Genomic DNA, 27,613 nt, shown 5'->3' on the forward strand with positions numbered 1-27,613 from the left:
TATTATACTATCCAGAGCTACACAGAAAGGGATTTCAGAGTCTTTTTGCAGGAGTGCGCACAAACAGAACAGCCTGGCTGACCTGAACTGTAAAGATCTGATGGTATGTATCCCTACCTCTCAGGTGATCAAAATGGTCCTTTCTAGCCTTAAAAAACCTGTGACAGCAGGGCATCCTACCCAGCTCCAGCCAGGCTCCCTGCCTGAGTGGCACTTTGTGCAGAGCAGTGGGGCACCGCGCGGTGCAGCACCTCCATCCCTTGCTGGGGTGCTCCTGCCCCCTGGCTCCTTCTCCTTCTTTTACCTTCTCTTCTTTTGTCACCTCTGGGGTGTGCGCCCAAACAAGGACACGCCAGGAGCAGGTGTGCCCCTCTGAGCCCCAGGTATTGCAAACCGTAAAAGTTTACCTGAGGAATCCATCCCTGGCATTTTGATATTTCTCCAGATTGAGGTGTGCTGAGAGATATCGCACTGCCCAGGTTCGACCCTGGTCGATAGGGTGTAGAAAGGGAGAGGGTGAGTGAGTGCCCATCAGACAGCACCAACACTCTTTCTGTGAGCCTGGGAAACAGTTTCTGAGGAAAAACATCTGAGGCCACAAGCACAGGTTGTAATTAATATTTTATTGATTTTGTACAAGTGAAAAAATATGGGAAAAAGGAGAACTACAAGATTAAAAGGTAATGTCAAAGTCCATGGTGGGAGACTCCAACTGCCATTGAAAGGCTACACAGGAAAGCTTTATGACAGGGTTTCTTTTTTTTTAAATAAATAAAAAGGAAGAGCTCAAAAAAAAAAGGAAGTTAACTAGTGTTGACTAATGCTGACAATCACCTTTGTCACAAATAATTACATTGGAGCCATTAAAACAAGGTGGTCAGCTAGTGCCGAGACCCAAAATACCTGAAAATACCTGGTGTGGAAGGGGAGTTGCAGGAGGGAGCCATTTTGACAAGCTTAATGTTTAAAGATTTTAATGTAATTAAAGGTGTTTTTTTAATGCAAATTTAAACATTCTCAGCAATCCTGCAGGGGCCTGACTCTGGAGAACCAGAAAGCAAGATCATTGTACTCCCAGAGAGGGAGAGAAATGCAAGTAATAAGTAGACTGCACAGTGAGAACCCAGAAGAGCAGTGCCCAAGCTAGGAAGTCAACATTTTTCCAAAGACTGGCTTTGGTTTAAATTCCTCTAAAGGAAAAAGTGACTCAGATAATTAAACCAACGGAGATTTTCCAAGCTGTTCAAGACACTTAAAACACGTACCTTGCCCTCAGCTTAATGGTAGGTGCCATATAAATGGCTTTGAAAAAATCACCCTGTATTTTAATTGTCCTAAGTTCAAGTATTCTGGGAACACAGTCATGGCTGGAGTATTGCTTTAATGAAAGTGCAATGCTAAGGAAGTACCTAGGCATGGAAAGGGAATATGCTGTGACTCGTATCCCTTGCCTTTCCAAACACTTGGGTAGCTATCTGCCCCCGCTCTACCCTCGCTTTGCCTTTGAAGCAGCTGCTCTGCATGGCTTGCTTCCAGGCTTTTCCCACTTCACCTTACTATCCAGCAGCTAAAAATGGGATGTGTATCTGCAGGGCAGAAAGGAAAACCCCCTTCTGCCAAGATGATTGCTGCTTTGATCCCGAACAAGAAAACAGGCTTCAAGCTGGCTGGGTTGCTATTCTGAGTAATGCAATGTCCAAGGGAGCTGTATTTTTCTGTTTTCACACAGACAGCTGATACTTCTTGCCACGGAAGCCAAGTTCGGCTGCTGCCTTTCCCCCAGCAGCTCAGCAGAGGTGGTCCACAGGAGACTGTCAGGAGGCCAAGGACGGGAAAACGTTACCGGCATGGACCTCACTTCAGATACTGTAATAAAGACCCAGACTGAGTGAGACTACTCTTGGGAGCTGAAGGAACTGTTCACAGGCGTAAAGTTAAGCACAGGCATAAGCTGAATCACTGATTTAATATCAGACATTTCATGAGACAACTCACCAGTGTGGAAATCCACTTCTCAGCCAAGGGCTAGCATGACAATTAAATGTGATTTAAACTCTCAAAATATTACACACTTGCATGGCATAGACCCTGTGTGCCACTGAGTCTTCACACAAGGGTGGATATCACTGCCAGTTTAAAACTTGATCCTTGAGAAGGAGCAATAAAAGCACTCAGTAAGACTGGTCTGTGGGACCTGCTGGGAATTAGGCTCAGTCACTAAAAAATTTCCCTCAAAAGTTTGCATTTTTCCATAGAAATTCTTTTCAGTGAAACATGGAAACCTTTTTCTAAAATTTTATCTCAAGAAGTTGAATGATTCAGAAAGAAATAGGTCATCTTACAACACTGCACATTCTATAAAATGATTATTTCATAGTGGGAAAAAGTACAAACAAAATATTTCAGCTACTTTTTCTTGGAAGAAGCTGATCTTACTTGAAAATAGCATTTTCTAAATTGTCCTTGACTGTTAATATTTCCAGCCTATGCTTGATCCATTTTGGTTTTAATTACTCTGACTACTGCACACTGGCAATGCTAACATTTGCATTTTTCACTGCGTGAAGCTGATGAGTCCCTGATGCTCCCTACGACTATGTGTGCCCCCTCTTGATCTCAGGGTGATTGCAACAAGGTGCTTGTGATCAGGCACTTTTGCAACACTAAGGCCATCATAAACCCATCAGCTTCACTATTAATTCACAGTTTTTCAGGCTGGCCAAGGCCAGTGTGGGTGGCTCTGCTTGGGCAGGCCAGGCAAAAAGCTAGCCTGGTTCATACCAGGTGATGTTCAAGTTGTCGCTCTGTAAAGTTCATCCTTTCTCCCACTTTGCTAGGAGCACTTCACCTCAGGAATCTGTGTGTTTGGTTGCTCCACAGTCAGTGGGTTTTCGAACACACAGCACAATTTATAATTTTCTATGAGCTTGGCCTGAAAATATGCCCTGTCCTTTTTGGGCCAGATGTCTGAGGCAATATACATGTTGTAGGGGTCGTGGTCGTCCTCCAACTTCCTGGCGCGGATGTTGGTCAGCATGACTCCCACCGTGAAGAAGCCAAAGAGGCCGATCAGCAGCAGCACATAGATGATTTCGAGGCTGTCGCCACCACTTTGGACCTGAGAAGATGCAGAGCTATTTGTCCGCTCCAGGTAGTCTTGAAATAGCTTGGAGAGGAGTAAATTCAGTGCAGTGTTGTTAGACAGCACTAACATCTTTTTTTTTCTGTCTCTTGCACTTCTTTCTTCCTTAACTGGGTTTTCCTAGAAAAGTATAAAAAACAGGGATATCCATCAGATAAATATTCATGTTCTCTCTTTCTCTCTTTACTGTCTTCCTTCCTCAACAAGGAAACTATTTCAGGGCAGGGGCAGAAGTAATATAGCTGAAAGGGCCTGGAAAGGTCATCCTCTTCATCTCCTGTTTCAAGACAAGGTCAGTAAGGCTGAGTCCCTCCTCTTGAAATGTTTATCTCAAAAACTCTCTACAACACAATATCCTCAGTCTTCACTTGCTGCCATGCTCAACTATCCCAGCTTTCGGCCAACTCACTCAGATACCTAACCCGGGCTTCTTATGCTGCTGTTTAACGCCCTTGACTTCTTCTCTGGTCCCCGACAGGTATGAGGAATATCTTACTCCCGCTCTGCAGCAACTGTTTCCAGTTTTGAAGATTGCTATCATGACTTCCCTCTGTCCTCTCTAAATTCAGCTTAAAGATTGAATTTGGAAATAAAACTTTTGTATCTGAGGCTCAGTGTGTGGAAACAACTCTTAAGCTCTGCAGCAAGCTCCTCATTTTCCCTTCTGATGATGAGTTTTGCCTTTCTTCTCTAACTGTCATAATAATATACACCATGGAAAACCAAGCAACCAAACATCCTACATAAATTTATGCTAAGCTAATTTAATACAGCTTCCCAATGTGTGGCGGCACGCAGAGGGTGTCCAAGGAGTAGATGAACAGAGAGATAGATAGTAACTGCCTACCCAGCAGTGGCTGTTACACACTGGAAATGAAATTCCCTTTGTCCTCCCTCCTATAAGATAGCAGCCCTTCCCCAGCTAGTTCATCGCTTTCTCTTCCAACTAAATTGCTATACAACCTGTGTTTTATTGTCTGAGTTAAAGGACTTTCACTGGATTCGCTGCAAATCAGGAATAGGGCAGGAGATGGCACCACCAAGGAGCATCTGAACATCCAGGGTGTCTGAGTCATGGCACTCCCTGGATTACAGAAGTTGAAGGGTCCTTTTACACTTTCCAATGTCAGTTGTAAATAACTTCATAAGAGCAATCCCATCAGCACTGCATTCCCAAAGCCTCTGCAACCAGGTAATGACTGACAATCTCATTACAATGCCTAATTAAAACTTCTCTAGAAAATTAAGACCACAATTTTTCTCTTTTTTGCCCTTAGCACACCTGAATAAGGTACTATTATTCAAGGTCACTTCTCTGAGAGCAATCTTGTGATAACATAAGATGGCTGTCAGTGCTTTCTACAGTTTTAAATCTGTGAGAGCAGGCCAGTGTATTGCCAAAAGCTTTTCCAGCATATTTACTTTTTTTTTTTAAGAGGTACTATATTATATTCATTTATACTACATCAAGGATGAAATGAACCCTTGGGCAGAAAGCCACTGAAAGGCCTAGACAGCAATTATAGCCCTCCGTGAGAGTGACATTAATGATGCATCGATGTTCTGCAGGACCTCTGCACAGGAGAGAGTTTAACTGTGCACACAGCCTCCAGCTGCCAGTAATGACACTGCAGTAGATGTGATATGTCTGGAGGCTTCTTTGAATTGTCTATGCCTAGTTATAGTATAAACACTGTAAAAGGAGATGCTGAGAGATAGAAGAAGTGAGAAAAGAAAATTGATCTTATCACCTTCTGTTCCTCATATGAACAGCAATTATTTACCCAGTGTGTTCTGTGCTAGCAGGTGCCATTACAGCTGAATGAAATACATGAAAAATGCAGACACGAATACAACCAAACATATAGTCATAAATTAGTTGCTAATACAACTGTATTTGATGATTTTAACTCCAGAATTGTCTGAACTATTTTACTAGACCTCCAAGCTTTGCAGTCATGGAGCTGGGTTTACTTAAAAGTCAGACACTCAGTGCAGGATATAAATTCTGCAGAGAAAGCAGTGCTCTTCCCCTCACCAGACAATCTCAGGGGACATGAGAGGCATCAGCCTACACCAAGTGAAATCAGACTCATTCACTTGGCAAGCGGGTAACTGTTGGGAGTTCAGGAAAGGCTCCTGTGCGCTCAGATTCATGCTGCACCAGTTGGTTCATATGGCGAGGAGCTCAGGGGTGCCCTGCCAGCAGGAAAAAATGAGCACTCGCATGAGTGTGAGCCTTGGTGTTTTGGTTTTAAACAGAGCTGAGGCTGGGGGTGGAAGAGGGGGACAAAATCCCCTATACAAAACAATATTCTGATCCAGCTTATTTCTTTAGTTGCATGAGTCAAAGCTACAGGAAATAACATCTTGGCAGCTTGAGCTTAATAGTTAAAATCTATTCACAGTGCACAGCTGTTTTCATATCCTTTTAAAAGGAAAGGAAGAGAAAATGAAATCTAAACCTTTATCTGAGACTACTCCTCCTAAGTGTGGGGAGCACGTCAACACTGTAAAATGTAAAACTGCTAACAAATCACCACAATAACTTTAAAGCAAAACAAGGAAGAATGTCACTGGATCTCTCACCTTATTCTGGAAAGACAGGCAAATATTTGCTCATGATAATTATCAGTAGCACTGAAGACTCTTCATGTGCTTATGAGTTGACATCTTGAGGCTGGAAATCCTCAGCTACCTCCCTTTAGTCTCATGATTTACAATGCCTGCATGAACTTTCTTTAGTAAACCCAGAATTTGTTTCCTTAACTACATGCAAGTGAAAAAAAAAGGAGGAAAAGAAAAAGGTACAGGTGAACACAAACTCCACTTGTTATGTTTAACTGTGCCCACCTTTCCAGTGCTGATCAAAAGCTGAGCTGGTGCCGAAACAGTTTTCAAAGCTAAACTGAACAGATCAGCCACATCTCGGGTGCACATGAGGAGACTGAAGACTTTTGGGAGGTTTCTGAAGGTTGCAAGGTTGCTTGTGCACTGGCTGGGCTGTTGTCAGAGCAGCCCCCCTCTCCATAACCACATCAGACAGCGATAACTGGAGAGGTTAAGAGAGGGAAGAGACAAGCTCTTGTACCCCAGGAAACCTGCTCCTGAGATCTCAGCGAGCCTAAAGGGCTCCTTCACCACTGCACAAGCTCTGTTCAACTCCACTGAAATCCATACAGCTACTAGTTCAGAGCTGGAGTACATGGGATTGGAAAAAGCCACCTGCGCTCTAGTGGTCTAGTCCATGACAGATAGTCACATCTCACTATCTCAAGCAATCTCAGTTTTTACCAGAACTGAAGTGGCTTGCTGCTCTCCACTGCTCTTGCCAGACATCGGCTGATCGACCGCAAATTGAGATCACTGCCCCCGTCCCCAAGTTGTGTACCCCTGAGGAGCAACAAGTGAAATTGCCCACTCTGAAATCAGCGGGACCCAGGTCTCATGCCTGCAAGCAGGGACCTTGCCTGGGGCAGGTGTCCTTGTCCCACAGTGCCCAACAGCAGGTTTCAGTCCGTGCTGGGATGACCTGTCCTACCACTCCTGGGGTCAAGCACTGAGCAGCAGCAGTTCACTGCCCGTGTTGAAAAATGACCTCCAACAAAACTCTAAATACGTCAGCAACATTTTGACTTGCCAGTAATTTAGAGGGAATTCCCTAAGGCTGATAGCAGCTTGAGCCATACTCTGCTCTCAGCTGTATTGCTGCTCCTCTGCCCATTACACTAAAAGCAGATCACATATCTCCAAAGCAGAAGGAACGCTCAGTTTCTTCCCAACACGCTGTGATGGGAGCTGCGTGTGAGTTTACTGGCAGTGCTGATGTACTGCCAGCATAGTCCAAGATTATCCTCCATTAAATGATGAAGGTCTGAACCACTGCTCCACCGGTGGTGGTCTGTGCCACGGACTGACACCACTGGGACTGGCCTCACCACCTGAACGTTGTCCCTCTTCTCTCTGCCAAGTGCCATTTGCCCTCTTCCTCAAGCCACAGAGGGATCTCCCTTGGCTGACATCTTCATGGAGGAGGTGAGTTTAGCATAACAGGCAAGATGCCACGGGCAGGGTCTGGAGTTGGAAAATGGCCAAGAGCAGGACTCTGGGAGACAGACCTATGCTGCAAGTGTCTATATTTGGCCAGATGGAGGAAGGAAACACATCTGAAGGCAGCTTTACCACCTCTTCCAAAGCATTTTAAAACATTACTCGAATGAGCAGATTCTCAGCAAGTGTAAAACAATGCAATTCCATCTAATTTCAGGGCAGATCGGAGGATCTTGGCCAGCATTTCCTTTTGCTGTTTTCTGGCTGGTGGTGTTTGAGATGTTTTAACCTGGAAGTTATTCTATGCAAATGTTTCCACAGGGATATGCTTAGGCAGCTGGGCTGGTGCTAACTGTTACTTGCAATGATGTGATTTCACTGGTGTGAACACCCCCCCGCAAATTGCCACTGCCATCCCTCACATGCCTCCAAAGGCCCAAATGTAAGGAAGAAAAGTCCTACTCCACTTACGCCCAAGCACGTCAAGGTCTGTTCACACTGCCCAACTCCTCAACACCATCCCTTTAGGAGTACCTGCTGCTTACCCAGTTCTCCACGGCTTGGTCAAGAGCTACGGGGCACAGCTGAGAGAAGGGAAGGGGCACCTCTTGGTGATGGAAAGCTATCCTCTAGAGTGAAAAATTCAAAATAAATCCCTGCTGGCCTCTTGGCTTCTGGTTGTATCTTCCTTCTGCCTGCAGAGCTCTGAGGTGTAAGAACTGGCCTGGCACCCACCCTGAGAACGGCCTCCTGCAGAGGGGGATGAGGGACCTCTCGCAGCAGACGTCTGTTCAGATTGCACTTTAACAGTTAACACAGGTAGCTAGAGAAGAAAACTCTAAGCCACCAAACCCCCCTGTTAAGAAGACCGATAGTGCTGGAGGGGTGTGATGGCCATGCCCAGGGAGGACCCAGTTGCTCCCGAAGCCATGAGGCAGCAAACACTATAGGGCTAGAAGACAGAGACGGAGTGAGTGTGAGTAGTTCCCACACATGCAGTGGCTTTTGGCCAGCTCAGAGACTATCTGTGAGCATGGCTGAAGCCACGTTTCTCTTGTATGACCATGTTATGACAGACCTTCTCTCACATCTCACAATCTCTTCTTTAAAACATCCAAGTGCTTACAGTTATGGATGGCTAGAGCTGTGAAACGGAAGTCAACAAGACTGCCAGCATCATTCAGGCTCTGTCTGACTCTGTTTTGGGGCTACAGAGAGGCCAGGTTGAGCAGCTGGAGAGCAGTCTGAGCCTGGCTTCATATCGGGGTAGTCATATCTGCTGCTGCTGCTGGGGTGTACGGCTGTGTATCACTGATGAGCCTCATTTGCTGTAAAGTGACATTTGAATTCAAGTAGAGCAATTTGCAGCTGCAGAGCATCTGGCATCATTTAATATTTACTTCTGTCTACACAGAAAATGTCTGAACTGACTTACGTCTGGCTGGTTCCCAAAAAGGCAAAACAAAACGGGTCTGTCTGCTCAAAGGCAGGCTGAAGGCTGCTCTAGAAACCTGGATGCCTCTGCCTGGGACTCGTGCAAGGAGAGTGCATCCAGTCCAGCTGGAGCAATCACCTCCAGCCCGGTCCATCCTGTTGATGACTGAGTATCTGAACTAGGCTGATTTCTGACAGCAGAGCTTCAATGGAGCACATGCTGTGAGATGCTGGGCCACAACTGACTGTTAGGGTTTAAAAGAAAAGATTTGATTTTCTGTCATGTAATATTGCTAGAGGATGTGAGACTCAGCTTTGGAGCTCAATGGGAATTTTGTTCTTGAACATTAAGTGGGCGAATTGATTTGCTTTGGCTAGTTGTAATTTTCTTCCCTACTGAGGTTAAAATGTAATATTTATGTTGTAGATAGAGGTGGATGTTAAACGATAGATGCTCCTCTCCTGTTACAATTTTCTCAGCTCTCATAAATCAAAGAAGCTCTTTACTGATTTACACGAAGCAAAGCTCTCCAGCAATCTCTCCCTCACATCGCTGCCGTGAGCATCGGTAGCAACCAAGCACTAGAGCCTCGGGGAAGCTAGAGCAATACGTACCTTTAGAAAATACAGCACAGCAGTGACTTCTCGTGAGCTGATGACAGACACAAGAAGCCTATGCTAACCCAGTGGCAATAGCTAGCACAGCACTTTGCCCAACTCCCCACAATTTCTGCTGACGATTTGCTTCTCCAGTATTACAAAGCAATGGACCTACTGACCTCCCTGTTTTTTTTCCCTGGCTGTTCATTACAGAGGTGGGTAGGTCAGACAACTTTCTGGAGGCCAGAGCATTGCGCAGGACAGACCCTCCTCCCTCCAGCACCTGGAAAATTGTGCAACAGTGCAGCATCCGGGATGTCGTGATCCCACCAGAGACGGGACAACAGAATGGCCCAAAAGCAAGCAGGGTTATGCAGAGAGATTTGCAGTAATGCACAAATCTTCTGCAGTCCCCAACTTTCTCCAGCAGATCTTTAGCCTCTGGAGATGAGGGGGGATATTCCAGTCAGTCCTCAGATCATTCACTTCTACCCACAGCAGCAATACTTCAGGTCCTTGTTCCACTTTAAAGAGTGACACTCATGCAGTGGGTACACTCATTTTTCTTCAAAAGCACTAGCTTTATCTGATCACAGGATATAAATCTAGTCCCCTTACACACACTCTAAGCATGTTGTACTGTTTTGAAGTGGAAAACCCAGCAATCCCCCAAACACCATGCAGCAAAGTTTATCCTCCCAGATGCAGCTGCCTTGGGCTCACACCCAGCCCAAAAGAGCAGGCAAACACTGGCACAGCTGCAACAGCAAACAACAACTGGCAGGCAGAAACCCTGCTGCTGCCTCTTCTCCATCAGTTCGGCTCTGAGACGCTTAGCAGCACCATGGCTCCGGCAGTCTCTCAATTTTCCACCACCCCCCAACTCTCTTCCACAGTTCCCCTGCGCTGAACATCGGTACAGACCTGGCAGCAGACCACAGTCGGACGCAGGGCTCCAACCGCTCCTGGGGAAAACAGAATTAGAAAAGACAGGAGCTGTGGGAATCCCCCAGGGGCTAGTGCCTGCCCGGGTGTGAGCAGAGGAAAGCTGGCTCCTGGCTCCTGGCTCCTGGCTCCTGGCTCCTGGCTCCTGGCTCCGGCAGGGACAGCAGCCTGGCTGCTCACTGTCCCCTGGATCAGTGCATAAGGTAAGAGGTGAACAGGAAAACACCTGGCCTCACCAGGCTGGGGGAGGGCAGGAGCCCGTGGCGTGGGTGCTGTGAGCCAGCCTCCCGCTGCAGAGTGCACGCACCGCTGCTTGCGGATGCAGGAGCGGGAGGCTGGCACGGGGCAGCCCCGGCCGAGCACCCCCGGGAGCAGCCGGGGGGCTGCCCAGCCTCGGCGGCGCCCCAGCGGGCTCTGGCACCGCAGGACACTGCCGCAGGGGCACAGCCCGCGTGGGAGGAGGATGCTTGGTGTGACGGCTGGGCCCGGAGCCCGTTGGCCTTCGCACTGGGGCATTGCCAACCCTGCTGCCCAAGCCTCGGGGTGGACGCCTGGCCGGCACCCCCTGCGCCAGCTGTCCTCGCGCCCTGTCACCCAGGCCCAGCGCCCGCGTCCCAAGCTGGCATCTGGCGTGGGAGCCTCCCCGCTTCCCTGCACACATGCACACACTCGTGCACACCCACCCACCCACTCACCCACCCCCACCCACCCCATGCCCCGTGTGGCTTCAGACCTAGGCAGGGGACTAGAGAGCGGGCCCTCTCACAGCCGTCACTGCTGCACGCCGAGTACCGCTCCTCTGTTGCTTGTGCAGGTATGCAAAAACGTGCACACAGGCACCCAGGGAGGCATTTTTATAAGGAGGAACAGTGGCAGAAAAATTCCCTGGGATTAAGGGCTGTTATGACACATTTGTAAGGTGAAGTCCATCTTCCAGCGGCGTTAGCTCTTTGCGTGCGAGCAGGAAGGGCGGGGGGAATCACTTCCAGGGGCTGCCCCTTGAATCCTACACACAAAGCTTGCTATGGGGGCACATTAGTTGATGCCTATTTGTCACCTAAAAAGAGCTATTTTCCATTCTCAAAAAAGAGGTGTCTGTAGTCACCAGTGAGCCAAAGGCAGTGCTCATTAACGCCCACCTGAAATGTATAAAATTAATTTATTATCTTTCCAGGACAACTGCACTTAAATACATTCAGAGAATGCCAGGGATGGGGAGTAATGTGCCCTTTTTACCCTTGGTGGATCTACACTGGTGCATCATGCAGCTTGTGGCTCCTGTGGACCATTCCCTGACCTGAGACTCTCAAGAGCCCACAGAAAACAGAGCCACAGCCAGTCCCTTGTGTTTGATGCTTTTGGCTTTACTGAAGGCTGTTGCTAGGATGACTGTCACCGAGGAGAATGTGGAAGATAACTGAGGTAGTAACATGAATGGATGAAAACAGTATATTTTCTCGCATATCTGTTTGCAGGAGTTTAGCCTGTTTTCAGTGAGGTGGGGGAGGTAGCCTATGTTTTCATTGCCTGTGATATTGCTGCTTTCCAGGGAGGGAATAGGCTATTAAAAAGACAGGCTAATTTCCCAGGCTGGCTCTACATACACGGCAAAGGTATCACTACAGGAGAAACCTGTAGCGGCAGACTTCACTGAACGAGGTGGTGGACAATGCCGGTAACTGTGCTAGAGCTGTTTTGCTTTGCCCAAGCCCTGGAAAAACCATGCTTGCTTCTTTGAGATTTGAGGGCAAGCCCCTGCCCCTTGCCAAGGGCCTCAGTTTCTCCCCTCCAGGTGTCAGGGTCCAACACTTTCTAACCAGCTTCTTTGAGATTTTCTGCACGAGGAGGATATCATGTTTCATATTAAAATTTACTCACTTGAAGAAATTTGATGTTACTTGGGATTTTTGAATTAGCAGAGTGATACAGCAATGTATTAAAATCCCAGTACAAGTGTAAGTTACACTTAACAAAGTATAGCTATTGCAATATACAGTTCAATTACAATACAAACGCAATCCCATTTGCCGGTCTCTACGGTGTGCTCACCGTCATGATGCTGGGCATCCCCACTCACCAGGAAGGAGTAGGTGGGTTGAAACCAGCTCAAGCCCCTTGCTCTCTTCAAAATCCTTCTGTTAGTTGTTCAGTTTTTACACTCTGTTTCTGGGCTGAGCCATGTATACGTTCCCTCCCTTGCTGGTCTGGCTAACTCAGGGAGACAGTTATACTCTTTTGATGAACTTAAGGAGAAACATTTATATCAGCCATTGATCCATTCAACTGACATAGCAGTTTATCTAAAACAAAGGCTACCCTCCCGTCCCCTTTGTGTTGAGATAAAGTCAGCGCTCTGTGCAGCAGCTGCGGTCAGTCACACCCTGCGTTATTTTTGAGCTCCACGGGCACATCGCCCTTGCCCATCTCCTCTCAGCCTGCTTCCATTGTAGGGGTATCTTCGTTGGTCACACCGGGGCAGCAAAACTAAGTTTAATTTCATTTTTGAAAAGTCTTGAGCCAGACCTAATAGTTCTTATTTTAATGCAACCCCCAGCCTTCATAGACCGTTCCCCTTTTGAGATCTTTTAAGCACATTGTAATGCATGCCATGAAGCATAATGTTTGTAGAGCTAAAGAAGAAAAAAAAGGTAAATGGAGGCCCAAATGCAAAGAACAAGTCAGTACCAGAGTGAGACTGTCCCCCCAGCACTCAGGTAGTGATTTCTGTCCTCTAAGCGATGAGCAACACCAACTCCAGGCCAAGTACAGCCACCAAAAACTAGAGGCAAAAAAGGAAACGTGCCTGTGTGTCATCTAATCCAAAACACAGAAGGATCTGCTGTGAGTTTAATGGAACGCTTAAGAAATTTCCAAGAGGAAAAGATGTTATAATGAACAGCTGTGGCTAATTAGGAGAGCAATGCACTGCTTGATGAACAAATTGATAAATCTTCTGATAACGCAGATAGATCAAAAATGAGGTTAGAGTGCCGTGTCTGCAGGTAGCGAAGATGGTGATCTGCTTGCCTCCCACTCCACTTCTGGCTGGCTTTAGCATGCTAAAAGCTGAGCATCAAACCAGGGGAGAGTTTGAAAGGAGGTGAGAAAGGGGGAAAAGGACTGGAGGAGTGCTTACGTGGTCAGTGACAGGACAGAGCAAACAGTCAGGTCCTGCTTCCTCTTCGCAGGAGAAATCTGGTAACAAATTAGGTCATTTCACTTCCTGGTGTGTCCTCCTTCTTCCTATGGCTCAGTACGTGGGAATGTGTTTGGAAAGAGGAATATTTCCCTTGTGAAGGCCTGGTGGCCATGCCCTTCCTCTTGGAGAGGGGCAGGTGCAGGGCTGGAGCCGTGAGGACATGACGCAGGCTGGACACTGGCATCCAAGGAAGGTGTTTTTGAGCAAAGGCTTAATGACAGTGGCCTGATTTCGTGTTTCCTTTCTGCAAGGCAGGGCTCTCAGCTGGCACGACCGATGAGAGGCTGCTGAGAGCATCTTTCACCTGAGACCAAACTACCAAGGCAAAAAGACAAGACCACAGACCAAAACCCCTCAGACGCCAATAACCATGAATTGTGATAGTTCATCCTTGGGTTTTGGGCAGCTTTTGCCAAACACACCCTAAACACTCACACAGAAAGGCACCGTCTTTGTGTTTTCCTGCTGCCTTCTGTGGTCCTGGGTGGCAGCACATCGTGAAGAGCAGCATACTGGTGCTGGCATGTCCCCGCCAGTGCCTCCTGGCCCACCGGCCCTTCATCCTGAACTGGGCCACTGCCTCCGCAGCTACATGGGCTGGCCAGATCCCAGTCAGATAAACAGGTGGAGGGGCACATATATGCAGCTGGCATGCGTTTGACACCATCACCTCTTACAGCCCTCCTGCAGCCCACGAACACCTTCTGCACTAAAGCAAGATCACAGCACTCACAGCACTAAAGCAAGATCCACAGGCAAGGGGTAAGTCTGGGGTTTGCTTTACTCTTGTTATTTCACTGCACGTTGGTACTTGCAATTATATTCCTAAAATCAGCGTGAAATCTGGGAACGGGATCCCACTAACTCACATCCTGTGATGGTGGAAAAATAAAAGTGAGTCCAATGACTAAGCTGCACTTCCCAATGCCTGACAGCCTCCTCACGCCACCAAGCGCTGGAGTAACCTCCAGTGAAACCGTTCCAGTTTACCCAGCTCCAGAGGTGATGAGCTGTGGGGCTGAACAAACCAAAGCAAGGACTCTTAAGAAGATTTCAAGATCTCTATGTGATCTTACTTCCACTGCTAGCAAGCGAGCATGGCCCCATTGCAACTGAGACTGGAGTTATGTCTTCATTATGCAAGACCAAATTCATCTTTTTAGAAGCACTCATGTAACTTTTATTTGACTTTGGTGGGACCTGACAGGGAGATTAATTTATTATAACAATGGCAGTATACAAAGGCTAGACACAAAGCTACAAAACGACTCCGGGCAAAAAGTTTCTTTGCCCTCCCAGATCTGTCAGCAGCTGATGGTTTCATTTTCTTCGGTACACTGACAACGTGTAGAGTGACTGGATCCATCAGAAAACAAATGTAGATTATCTTTGGAAGGTGATAAGGGACATTTCACAAACACAGGAGTTTGCATGTCTTTTGTAACCGTATTCCTGGTGGTGGAGTGGAGGTCTTTTTCTTAAATTGGTCTTCATTTTGCTAAAAGAGACATCAAACTAAGGAGTAAAGAATATTTTATACTCTTTCAGTTGGTCTTTGTTCAGTCTTAGAAAAAACGTTGCTGTGGCTCTTGTGCATAAAGAAATAAGGTCTAACATATTTCTCTCTAGGAGATTGTTATATTTGGCAGTTTCCCATGAGTATCATTTTAATCCCTCAGAATCAGGGGAAATCAGGAAGAAGCTATGCAAACCCTTATTTGTAGAGTTTTGTTGGTCTCCAGCTCAAGGCGCTGAACAGAAACCAAGGAGCACTCAGTGCACCCTGGGGCAGGTGCAGAAGCAACTCAGATGGTGCCTTTGGTCGCCTCTGCTCCCATGCTGCCTCACCTGGGCACAGCCCATGGCAGATGCCTCGGCTGCAGGTCGCAGCCACCTGTTCGCCTCTGCCACCCTCCCTGCGGGCTTGGGTGGGACAGCTTGTGCTTCAAGTGCTTCTCCAGCTCAGTCCCAAATCCCAAGGATGACTTTGGATGAAACTGCCTCACTGCTAAAGGCTTCAGTAAGCTTCTTTGGGACGTGGCCTGCTATTCAGCACAAACCCTGTAGAAGTGACTTCTCAGTGAGGGTTATCCAAGTCACCTTGGAGCGGACTGCTTTTCAGGAAGACGACAGCGCTGGCTTTCTGCAAATCAAGCTCCACCACATGTCTTGTACTGGATAGTCAAAAACAAAAATACTCAGGATCACACATAGCATTTAACAATTCAGGCCAAGAGTGTGACACGAATTCAATTGCTGATCTCCCAGCACTAATTCTAGTGCATCCAATTCCTAAAAACAAGGACATGGACCACCTGCTCCCCTATTTTTGCACATCCTCTGCTATCACACAACAACAAAACAGAAGTTCACTTGGCTGCAGAAGCAAGAGCAATATCACAGGTCAGATCTGCAGCTGGTATAAATCGGAGTAGCTGCAGCAAAGTAAACAGAGCTGTGTGGATTTACACCAGCTGGGGAAATTGGCTTGCAGTTTGCAGCCTGATAATGAAACACAATTTAGACTGTAAAAAACACATTGTTAAATTAAAAATGTGCTGACATCTGCAGCATTTGGAAAAAACAGTGGATGGAGAAGCTTCCAACCCCCATAACAAGGTTAAATGCAATTCCCTTTCTGGACAGTAATTCATACGTGCTGGTAAAAGCACAAAGGCTAGAGTGTTATATTTTTATGATGGTGATTCAGATGAGTCATCCCCAATCAGCAAGCACTTATTGCTTTAATGACCAGAGAGGGGAAATTTGGTTTAGCGGTGACCTGTACTGCAGTTTATTCTTCTGACCACTCACCAAGTGTCATGCGAAGGCTATAGCATCAGCTAGAAATTCATTCAAAATCACACCTCCTGAGAGCAACTGCAGTTATTGGCTCGTGCAGCACCTTTGCTTGGTTCCTACATCTTTTCAATAGCAGCATTTCTAGAGATCTGCAGCTTGTTGTCTGTGGGGCAAGTACTGGTGCGCTCCTGTGCTGCTACACAGCTCAGCTCCACCATCGCCGCTGATCAGTCCCCAAGGCACTGTGGCAAATGCACACAAAAATGAGTATGGCTACCTAATGATAAGCAGAACCTGATTCAAAAAAAAAAAAAACAAACTTAATCGTCACACTATGTGGGTACACAGAGACCACCATAAGATTCCCAGACGTGTTTCTACTGACTAGCAAAATCATTTCACAGCAGTATGTTGCCCAAATCCTGCCAGGGAATGAGCACTTCCTGGGACAAGAACACAGTAATTGACTAAATGGTCTCTGCTTGGCTCTGGGTAAACAGGTAGCCACATCACAGCAGCCACCCGTGGTGCTGGCCCTGTGCATTCAGCAGCAGGGACACATTACTTACGAAACATTCGGATCCCTTTTTTAACTATTTTTTTTTCCCCTCAAACAGTAGAGTTTGGTAAGTGAAGCAGAAGATTTTTCTTCTTTACTTAGCACACTCTCCTACTAACACTCAGTCCCATGAAACATCAAAAAAAAAAAAAACTGTTTGAGTTGGTAACCGTCCCCAAATCCCCCCTCACCCAAGGCCAGCTCAGAGAAAGGAAGGCAAGTTTTGCCTTAAGCAGTAGTAGAGGAGTCCGGACCATTTGTAGCAGTTTATGACAGATCCCACCATATTTCTTCTGTCCTGCTCCTGGGAGAAAAGAGCCTGTCTATGCGCATTGCTGCCCTTGTCTCTGCAGATTAAAAGGCCACATTAACAAACAGGAAGAATAACTATATTGCGCACCCTGGAGAAGCGATACACCGGGCCATTTTGCTTTGAGGATGCTTATACTGATTTTTCCACTCTTGCCTGGTTTCATGCTGCACTGGTACAAGCCAGGGGCTGGGCCCACTTTGAAGCATCTCCCCGTTCCTCTGAAGCCAGCCACAGGCACAGCCCTGGGGCTGCCCTTACTGGGACACCCTTGGACACCAAAAATGTCTGAGGGGGGGCAATATTGCCCGTCTGCCCAACTGCCCTATGCACATCCCCATCAGAGGAGATATTGGGGGTCCCCTTTGCAGATGGCCTCTTTTCCATTCCCTCCCTCAGCCTGCTGCACGCTGCCCCGTTTTGACCTGGCCTTGTGAGGGGACCCCATCCTGCCACCCAGACAGTCCCCTTTGGCTGAAACATGCTCAGGCAGGCAAGGATTTCTCTGCTCCGTTTGGCATGCACTGAGGTGGCGATAAATATGCAATTCCTCTGCAGGAATTACTCAGTTCGCTCTCCTGCAAAATATTCTGCTCATGGAAATACTGGACTGGGACCGAAAGCCCCTTCATCCTTCAAAGGTTTCCTAGGTAATCCTGGCATGCTGCCCAAGCCCATCCAAAATTCCAATTAGAAAACAGGTTAGCTGCTGCTTCACCAGCGAGGTGTCCCTCTAACCTACCCATTCACGCTGGGTTTGCATGGGCCCTGCTGGGGCTCCTGCCAACCCCCATCCGCTCACCACAAACCAGGTGTCCCCCTGCCTACACCCTTGGCCTAAAGGATTTCAAACCTCCCAGGAGGCTGTCCTGCAGCCTTAGCTATGCATGCGTCTGTACATGTGGGGGACTCCCTCCTCTTGAGGGCATGCCATGTTGTCACCCTGGGTCGAAAGGGGAGTGAAAAGGAACTTGTGGATTAGGACCCTGTCCTAGGAGGGAACCAGTCTGAATTCTTGCGTTTGTCTCAATTTCTGCATTTAACACAGTTATATAAATTTAAACTGCCCTGGAGCTAAGGTACACCCTGATCAACCGGCAAGGCACTGCCCTTGGAAATAGGTGGCATGGTTAACAACTTTTTTGAAGATGCAATCAAATCCTTATCTTTCCTTTTCCGTGTAAGTGCTGTGACCTCCCAATGCCACCATTAACAAGTTAAATGTAAACCAAAAATATATTTTATAAGATGTTCAATCCTATCAGGGCTGTTAGATGTATTCTGCACGTGCCCGCTGTACTGGGCCCTCCAAGATTTAGCTAAGCCAAAACTAGACTCTAGATCCAAAGCTCAGACTTGTTCTCCCCAGGAACAAGTCTGGGCCTGCTCAGGGATGGTCTTCAGCTGATCTCCTCAGGAAACCGCCAAGCAAGATTAGGTGCCTCAAGGGCTCAGCAGGGGCTGAGCAGTCATGCTTGGTTCACATGCTTGAACTGGAAGGCCTTGTTCTCATCTACTGCTATGAGGGAAGGTCCAGACAACCAGCTTGGAGGTCTGTATCGCATGATTTTTCCTGTCAGGGTCTAGAAAGGGTGTGGATATGTGCATCCAAAAAAAAAAAAAGTCAGAAGGAATCATGATCAAAGCACAGCTAGGGAGAGGAGGATTTAAAGATGCTACATGAAGTTATTGCATAAACCAGGTGGAATTACAAAAGTTATATACTCTTAAAAATAAAGAGCTACAAGCAAAGAGTCTATAAAAAGAATGCAGTAAAAAAGCACCATAAACATCCATACTTTAATGCTGCATTCACACTCACACTCAGGAGCTACTGAGAGGTAAACCCTTAACTTTTTTTCCTCTCCTCTTTTGCCATATACAGGAATCTAAGATCCTGTTAGGCTCCATTAAAAAGCAAAATGACACTTTTTCCAAAGTCAGCACACACGTTGGATGCAGGCTATAGGAGGTACCAAATATGAGCATGTGACTGAGCAGCCATTGTCACTTAATACCCTGGCTTGTTATAAAATAAGGAGAGTACAAAAAAACCTGCTCCCTGGTTAACTCTGAGGTTATATCTGCAACTCACCACACAACGACTGCTGCTGCAGCGCTGAGTGAGAGGTTACCAGATACCCTGGGATTCCCGTCAGGGTCTGAGCTTAGAGCTTAAAAGCATGCAGCAAATCTGCGCTTTGGGTTGTAATTCCCTCCCTCCCTGAGGGGCTGCAGCACCCTTATTCAGCGAGGGGGTTCCCTGAACGTGCTCCCCTTCACTGTCCTATCCCTCCACAGTGCACCCGTCCCTTGCCTCCCCTAAGGGGAGATGGGGGACCCCAAGGGCTCCCAAGCCAGCCTCACTTCTGGGAAGCTTCCTACTTCTCACCATGCTCAGAGGGACATAACCTGACTTGACCTCTGGACTTAAATCAGTTTAGGGCTGTGGCCACCTTATACACAAAGCAGAGCTTTCTCTGCGCTCACTAAGCATTACATTTAGGTCTCTCTTGTATTTTGGAAGATTTACCCTCCATTTTCTATGTAAAAAAGCCAGAGCCTTTGCCTATGCTGGGGCACATGAAATTCAGATCCACGCTTGGGATAGCGCCCCAGCCTGAGACACGTGCTGCCAAATCGCTCCCTCCCTCCCTCCCCTCATGTCATTCCCAACGGCAGATGCAAAGCACCAGGCAGATGCAGAGTCACAGACACCCTGGCAAACCACAGCCCTGACCCGATCAGGTGACGAAATTCAAAGGTTATTTTCACAAAGTGCAGCTAATCAAGAAAGATCCTCTAACGTTCAAGTGTCCACAGCCATTAAATGATAGGATATCAAAAAACAAAACAAGAAACCCTGTCCTCAAACCCCAAACCCATGGGCAGAGCAGGGTTTGCACTCCCAGTGACTGGTGAAGAGCTGCAGTATCAGGTAGGCTGGGCTTTCTGAACTCACAACAGTATCGCTGCATTATTGGAGGCTTATTCATTCTTCTAACATCCAGAGTATCAAAAACTTGACAGGTTTTCATTGTTCTCCTTTGGCAACGTATTACTTAAGCAAAAAATGATATTGAAACCTCACCTTTTCCTTAACTGAATCTAGCCACCTCAGAGGGTATTTTATACCCACATTTTTACCAACTACTCTCCCAGGACTCCAAGAAGCAGAGATGTTATATGCTTAGAAACCAATTTCTCTGGCAGCGTTGCCAGAAGAAAGCAGGATAAAAGATCGCCTAATGGCACAATGAAATGGATCCCAAAACGCTCCCCCTAGTCTCCTAAGAATTTGTGCTAAATTACTATGTTAAGGCTGTGAGAGGAGGGTCGTTCATGATCCAGGAAGTACATTCTCAGACATGCATCTATTCAGAAAAGGGGCCATCTTCTGGGGGAAGGGAAACCTGTCCAAACACACCATCCTGAGAAGCAAAAACAAAAAATACCTTTACACCAATTTAGATAAAATAACTAAAACTATACTCTTGTACTCTAGCACATCCAACCCACACTTGCAGTGCTTGCATGTAAAGTCAAGTCCAACCTTGGCTGCATAATCAAGGATTTCGTTTTTTTAAATATATACCCTGTCTTTTACAGTAAGACATAGAAAAGCTTTTCTCCAGCATCAGCCACGCATATCTTCCTGCTATGTTTTTTTTCCCCTTGAGCGAACACTAGATGTGAGTGGTACAAATAAATTACCATCCTTCAGAAATCTGAGATTCTTTATGTTTGTGGTTCACTGACCCGCAGTGGTGTGAGCAGGCCAGCTCTGCCTCCGGGACGTGCTCTTTCTGAACTCGCAGCCCACACCCCCTCAGCCTTCTCCAAAACGCTGGTGAAGATGAGAGCATCCAATCTGTCCTTACCCCAATTTTGCACAGATCTAACTACATTAGTAGATTTTCTCCCAATCTGGAGTGAGGAAAGTCAGGCGTATTGCCCCGTAAGCGCAGCCAGAACTTTTGCAGTTACTTCCTTCTCCTGTGCCAAGGAGGAAGCACCTTCAGAGCTGCCAGTCAAGGACACGGCAACCAGCCAGTCTTTCCATCATGCGACCTGGACGTTTTGGCCACCGCAAAACACAGCTGCTGTCGTCCTAACAAGAGTCTGCACAATGAAAGACTGTAAGGCCTGCTCTCCGGCATTTGTCCTTCGCCCCTGGGGAAGCCGCTGGGAGTGCTTCCCAGATGCTCCGGCTGTCCTGGGACCCCGCAGCTGGCAGCGCCTCTCGCTTCACCTCTTGGCGCAGCTTCGGGGCCTTGGTCCCAGCAACTGCCTGCAAGGCTGCTTGGCTCCTCACTGGTCTTGGCCATGGTCCTGTTTGCCGCAAGGTCTCGGTCCTACCAGGGAAGCAACGTACCACCGTCCCTGCAGGTGCTGAGCTGCCTCCTTGGAAATCTCGTGAGCGGCTGGAGGGCGAGTAGGTCTTGCTGTCGCGCTGGTCCCTGGGGAATGGGCTGCATGAAGGCGGGCATACAACGAGGCTTGATGAGCCTGGCCAAGATCTTCATCAGAAATAGGAGCACGAAGGCAGCCAGCAGTTTGTAGGTGACGTGGTGGCAGATAGGCAGAGATACAGAGCTCCCCCATGCCTTGAAGTGATAAATTTAGCAACGGTGAGCAAGAAAGCTGCCTGCTGCTGCATCATTTTTTAGTTAGTGCATGAGCATACATAGGATCTCTTTCTTTTATGATCAGAATCAAGTAGAAGAAAATGAAATCCTGGGGCTGGGGAACAGAAAGTGCAGAAAAGTAAGCGCCAGACTAGTTTTACTCCTCACTGAAGCCAGTGTTTTCTGCCAGCTTCCTCTTCACTTTGACATGTTTCACAGGAGAAAAAGCAAAAGGGTGTGGACTGACCCAGAAGACACGAGGACAAGACAAGGGCACTCAGCATCTGAAATGCCTTTAAGCAAAGGCACATGCTATGATTCATTTTTCCAGGCAACATGACCGGATCCTATAAACAGCCATAGCTGGTCAATTCCATCAAGTCCGATATGCAAATGTTTAGGGAAAAGATAAGCAACCAGTTTCCAGTTATGCCCCACTCTAGCCTCTCAGCTACCAGCAGCCACTGCTGTAGTAGATGGCACTTGACCAGAACTGCCTATTGTTAGATAGTTCCCTGTGTCTTATTGAAATTGGGGACAATAGTGACCTTTATAAATTAAGATCGCATTTAAAAAATCAGGGGTTTTCCTAGAACAAAAAAGGTGTAGAAAAAGAAACACAGAAGTAGCATTGAATAAGCATAATACTGCCTGGAAGTTTCAACTTTGCTATGGCCCTGAGCCCACTGATTCAGTATAATGCAATACCTCTAGCCCATAAAGGCATTGAAAATAAAGAAGCGATCACAGATTTTTCTATAACACCACCATCGTTGCAGTTGGTGTTGAGCTCTGTTTCATTCTATACACCCTATTATACCATGCCCATCCCTGCAGCATCTTTTGGTGCTTTAACCACATGGCTGTTACTACTTTGTTCTCTGATCTGGAAGAGAAATATCTGCTGCAGAAACAGTTGAGCGGGCCTCAGAACTGACGGACAAGAAATTCCCGTTTTACCAAAATAGCCAGCTAGTTCTCATCCCTTTCAAATAAAATTGGCTTTTGTTTAATACCTACCTCAAATTAGTGTCCCAAGCTGCCTGCAATCTGCCCATGTGGAATACAGTGAAGGATGGGAGCTAGGAACCGGTTGTGCTGGCCGTGACGGTGGAAAAAGACCACCTGCGAGCATGAGACTTAACTAGAATTGCTATGGGTTTACATTATGCAATTTCAATTAATCAGCACTAAAACTCTTAGAGCAGGACCCATGCTACAGAGTTGATGAGAAGAACTGTGAAACAAAGCCTAATGCAGGCAAACTCCGCTACTAGGCTTCTCTATTTTTCAAGACAATTCATTCTCTTCCTTTTCTATATCAGCACTGTATGTTTGAATTGTAGCTTCCTGATGGCAGAGACCTCATCCTTCATTTGCCTCGAAAACCTTTCACAGAGTTTGGGCATGATATAATTAGAATTAATGATGATGATAATTAATTGATTTTGAAGTTATCATTTATCTTTAGTTCATGTAATGAATGACAGAGACAGCTTCCCAGAAGTGCCAGAGGCTGTAGCTCCACCTAATGACACCGCAAAACTAACCTCGAATGCGTGCTGAGAGAGATTAATTGGGGTAGATAGGCTGTCAGCGCTCCAGTCGAACTTTTATTGTCAGTGATCTGGAGACATAAGCCCAAAGCTATTGAAAAAGACAGCTGGAGAACATATAAGCTAATGGCTCGCACGGCTGGTAGTCAAAGGCAGTGATGGATAAAGTGAGGTTCAAGTGTAGCCCAAGAGTTTCAGGCCAGTCCACTGAAATACTGGCTTGAGGATTTAAAATATCTATACTATCAGCCTTAAAAGCCAGCCCTCAGCATACTGGACTGTTTTTTGTGCAGATATAAAAGAGGTAGAGAGACAGAAATGCATTAGAAATGCAAGTTCGGCCGAAGGTTCAGGAAGAGGAACCGGTCCTTTCAACTCATTTTTTCAGAAACCTCCGGCCAAGAATTAGGATCATAAAAGGCACACCCGCATAATCTAATGGGTTTCTATGAGGCACTGAAACATTTTTGCTCTACACTCTTAGTTCTTAGACTGGCAGGAAAACAGAAATCTATTTCTTCTACCATCCCTGAAGACAGGAATTATTAGTTAATAAAAACTCTGTCCTGCTTTTGCCAGAATTTTCATCTTTAAGAAATTCTGGTAAATCCCAGTAAAAAGTGAGCGTGTGGGAAACTGAGACTGTGCAGCTCCAAAACACCAGACGGCTTTGTGCTGATGCTGTTGATCAGAGCCCAAAGCACTGCCTCCTGCCCGTTTTGGTCCGTGTTCACCAGCCTTGCCTGGAGGTGCCACAGCATCTCATGGAAATACTAGCTCAGGTGCCTTGCTCTGTACTCCTCCTCTATCCTGGATTTTACATATACATGTTTACACACACACATACACTTTAAATGTGCGTACATGAACATTTTCTCCAAGCACCACATATTTTCATTGCTTTAGCCATTTCTTTTCCTTCCAAGCAAACAATTTTTTTTTTTTAATTCCTTCCCACTCGTAAGAATGGGCTAGACATGGAATGAAGCTGTCCCTCCTTAACTTAGGCTTAACCCATTCCTCTTGCTGTGCATTTCAGTAAGGGACTGTTGCTAAACTCATAATTTTCATTCTTGCTTAGTCATCAGCGAGGCTGAAGTGCAGTCTGGTTCTGAAACAGCACTGTGAAAAGCAACCTCTCTATTGCCCATACTCGATTTATTGTCTGGGAGAAGCTATACTGAGCCACAGTCTGGAGATAACCCAACCACAAGCAAATGGTAAGGTGAGCTTAATCACTGTGCCTGGAAAAATGGCTGGAATCCATCACTGAGACATTTTAACAAACTAATCTATTCTTCTGCTTTTACAAATCCCTGACTGAACATATGCTTTCTCATTACTGAAAAGCAAATGTCCTCAGAGAACACATCACCATTAAATGAAAAGCTTCTAGCTAAAAATAAGTTTCAGATCAAGACAAAATTGCTTTAGAAGACACAGACATACTGTGGAAGAGCAGGTTTTTTACTGAAATCCAAAACTGCTACAAAAGGCATGAGTTTTGAGAAGGTCACCATGACAGAAGCATCAGCACTGTCAAAATGCTCAGGTGCTGTGCTCCATTAGCCTCCTGTCCAGCCATTCTGGGCAGGACCAGGTAGCTGCAGGGCTCAGCCTGCAGAGTGCTTCGTGGATGCCCCCAGCCCAGCCCAGGGACTTCTGGCTGCTGGACCCTGTCCACCACCTGAGCCCACATCCCTCCATCACATACAAATAAAGATGCTCTACCTGGATATGAGGTGTCAGGTGTTCCATCTTACTAAGGTGAGGCCCATACCTACCTGAAGCAGCAGGCCAGTTATTTAGAAAACTGCATATAGCTCTAACAAAGCATTTTCCCTAACTGGTGGCATTATTCTACCATGCCATTCGTAACACGGTGACTAATAGATTTACTAATTTTAAGCCTACGTTGTTTGTTCTGCACTAGGATACGGAAAATGTGAATTCCTGTTGCTCAGCTCTTGCACCAGATATAGGACATTATTCCTTTTATTTGGAAAGTTTAGTTTCCAAACACCATCCATTACTCAAACTGTATTCATGTAACAGATTTACCATCCAAATAGTTTCCAGTAGATCTCATGAAAAGGATGTTTTTCCTGATGTTCTGACCAGCTATACGCATGTCAAAAAGCTCCACTTTGTGTCATCTTTTATTCTAAATGCTTTTTAGAAGAGTAAGTGAGATTCTTGTTTGTTCAAAAGTTACAAGCAGGAGCGATTGACAACCTGCAAGTATCATCTGAGCCAATAAGGACAACAGGGAACTACTCAAAGGTTTGAGGGTCGTAGCCTTGGGTATACTATCTGAACCAACAACTTAGATAATCACACGTCTTGGAGTACTGCAGGCTGAGTGCCCAGGCACCTGAATACTTCCATCTACCCCTTCCTACACCACCCCAGCAGTCAGTCGACTTCTCTGGTAGGTTTTTCCACAAAGCCGCATTTGTGGGAAAACCAAAGCGATTTGGGATCCCCCTGTGTACGTGCGGAAAGCACCATTTACTCCCGGCTCCTTGGGGCTGAGCAGGCTGTGCCATCAGCTGAGGTGCAGTGCAGCACGGTGCAGCCACCCCATTTGCATTTCTGCAGGGAGCTCCGCTCTTGGCAGCTCAGCCACCACACTCCCTACATGGGACACGGACTCACCCAAAGGCAGGGTTACATGAAAATACCTGCTGGATTCCTGGAGAGAAACAGGGGTCACTTTTCCCAAGACCCACAGATTGGAGCAGCCTCATCCCACAGGCTGCTCCCCTGGGCCAGGGAGCCCACCGTCTTCAGAGAAACCAGCCAGGTTGGGGCTGGCGCACTCCTGCCCTGAAGCTGGAGCCCATCAGCCCCAGGCAGGGCGGTTGTGCACCCCGAGGCAAGTGGACCGGTGGTTTCCTTTGCCCTCTCCAGGACCAACACTCACAGCTTCTCTAAAGGCTCCCCCATTTCTGATTCCTGTCACTGCAGCCAGATCAGCACTACAGTCCCAGCACAGCAACTGTTTTAGGGGCAAGTAGAAGGAAAGGCAGCAACCCAGCACCCTCAGGAAGCAGGAAGGGAAGGCATAAGGGCAAAGACGTGGTGGCAACAGACACAATAGGTCTCACCAAGTGGCACAAGGAAGGGCAGGAAAGACATTTATTGCACCTTACCCCCTTTCTGTGCTTAATCCAGTACCCACACTGCAGCAGCAGCAGAAATTATGACGGGTTTGCCATGACAACGGCTGGGAGATGAATGAACATTTAAATCCTTTTCACTGAAGATACTGTTTGTTTATAGCTCTCCTCCACTCAGCTCTGCTCTTGTAAGTCTGATCTTTAATATCTTAGATGTTTCTCTCTCATCCTTCACAAAATGTAATAATGCTCTTGATGGCAAATAAATTGAATACGTTGACAGCCATGACTTAATTGCTGGAGATGAGACAAGCTACTGAAAAAAGGCAAAGAGAAAAGTCTGCCTTAAAGTAAACCTTTCTAGAATTAAACAATAACACAAAAAAATATTTTTGCTTACTATATTACCGTATCTGTGATTTCATCTTAAAGCTACATCTCCAGGTCAAAATTACCCACTCATGTTCCCATAGAAGAGCAAAGTGTTTCCATGATTTGTTTTCTTTTAATCTCATTTAAAAAAAAGTTATATGCATAATATCAATGTGTGCTTGAGATCTGAATGCTGCTCTGTCACATCAGGAAATCAGAATTGATTAAAACTAACAAGAAGCAAAACTGAAAATTATTTGGCCCCTTTTGATAATAATGACAAAGTAGACACATGTATGGTAAATGGAAAAACAGCAAAGATAGCAATACTTTCCATTTTAACAAACAAATGGGATGTCCATTAAATACATGAAGGCTATATAGATTTGCTTTTCAGTAGCTAGAAGACATAATAAAGTGTTTACCTTTTTAAACTATAGCTTCATTTCCCCCTCAAAAAGAGAATATCTTGACATGGCAGCTGGTCCCTGAAATGATAGCTGTGGCTGCTCTTTCACCCTGGAGGTGGAGGAATGTCCTTCCCTTCCTTGTCCGTGGCAAAATCCCGGCTCAGTAACTCAGAGCAGACCAGGAGGGAGCTGGACACCAAGCCCAGTCAAGTGCAGACTTTCCCCTCAGTGGAAATGGTGGAGTCACCTACGTATGATCTTCCTGATGGGAAACTGAAAAGTGGTCCATAATGAATTATCATCGAACACTGTAACAACCAAACAGTCAAGTGGGACTGGCGTTCCCTTGGGCTGGCTGCCCTGTGAATGCAATCCCTGGCTGCTTCTCCAAAGACCCAGTGGGGGAAGCAGCGGTGCTCCTCGGCCTCAGCCTCGCCTCTCCTGCCTCCCCGCCGAGCCTCTCTATTCACACACGTGATTCCCT

General features: G+C 46.6%; 1 protein-coding gene and 1 long non-coding RNA gene across 5 annotated transcripts; one reads left to right on the plus strand and one right to left on the minus strand.

Moving 5' to 3' along the window:
• Positions 1–610: 610 nt before the first annotated feature.
• On the minus strand, positions 611–26,477 carry KCNE1 (potassium voltage-gated channel subfamily E regulatory subunit 1). 3 transcript variants are annotated; one of them, XM_068913284.1, is made up of 3 exons: positions 10,151–10,374; positions 2,849–3,262; positions 611–1,866 (listed from the first exon to the last, which is right to left on the minus strand). In XM_068913284.1, the coding sequence occupies exons 2-3, from the start codon at positions 3,212–3,214 to the stop codon at positions 1,855–1,857; spliced, it is 378 nt and encodes a 125-aa protein (XP_068769385.1). In that variant the 5' UTR covers positions 3,215–3,262; positions 10,151–10,374; the 3' UTR covers positions 611–1,854. The 3 variants fall into 3 exon arrangements, with proteins under 3 accessions (XP_068769385.1, XP_068769374.1, XP_068769393.1); XM_068913273.1 differs by lacking the exon at positions 10,151–10,374 and adding an exon at positions 26,381–26,477 and having other exon boundaries at positions 611–3,262; XM_068913292.1 differs by having other exon boundaries at positions 611–3,262; positions 10,151–10,369.
• Positions 10,286–19,240, plus strand: LOC138061580 (uncharacterized). 2 transcript variants are annotated; one of them, XR_011135423.1, is made up of 3 exons: positions 10,286–10,374; positions 11,346–11,593; positions 13,622–19,240. It is a non-coding gene; the product is annotated as an uncharacterized lncRNA (long non-coding RNA). The 2 variants fall into 2 exon arrangements; XR_011135421.1 differs by having other exon boundaries at positions 13,626–19,239.
• Positions 26,478–27,613: the final 1,136 nt, after the last annotated feature.

The sequence above is a fragment of the Struthio camelus genome, chromosome 1, assembly GCF_040807025.1.
Source record: "Struthio camelus isolate bStrCam1 chromosome 1, bStrCam1.hap1, whole genome shotgun sequence".
Taxonomy (NCBI): domain Eukaryota; kingdom Metazoa; phylum Chordata; class Aves; order Struthioniformes; family Struthionidae; genus Struthio; species Struthio camelus.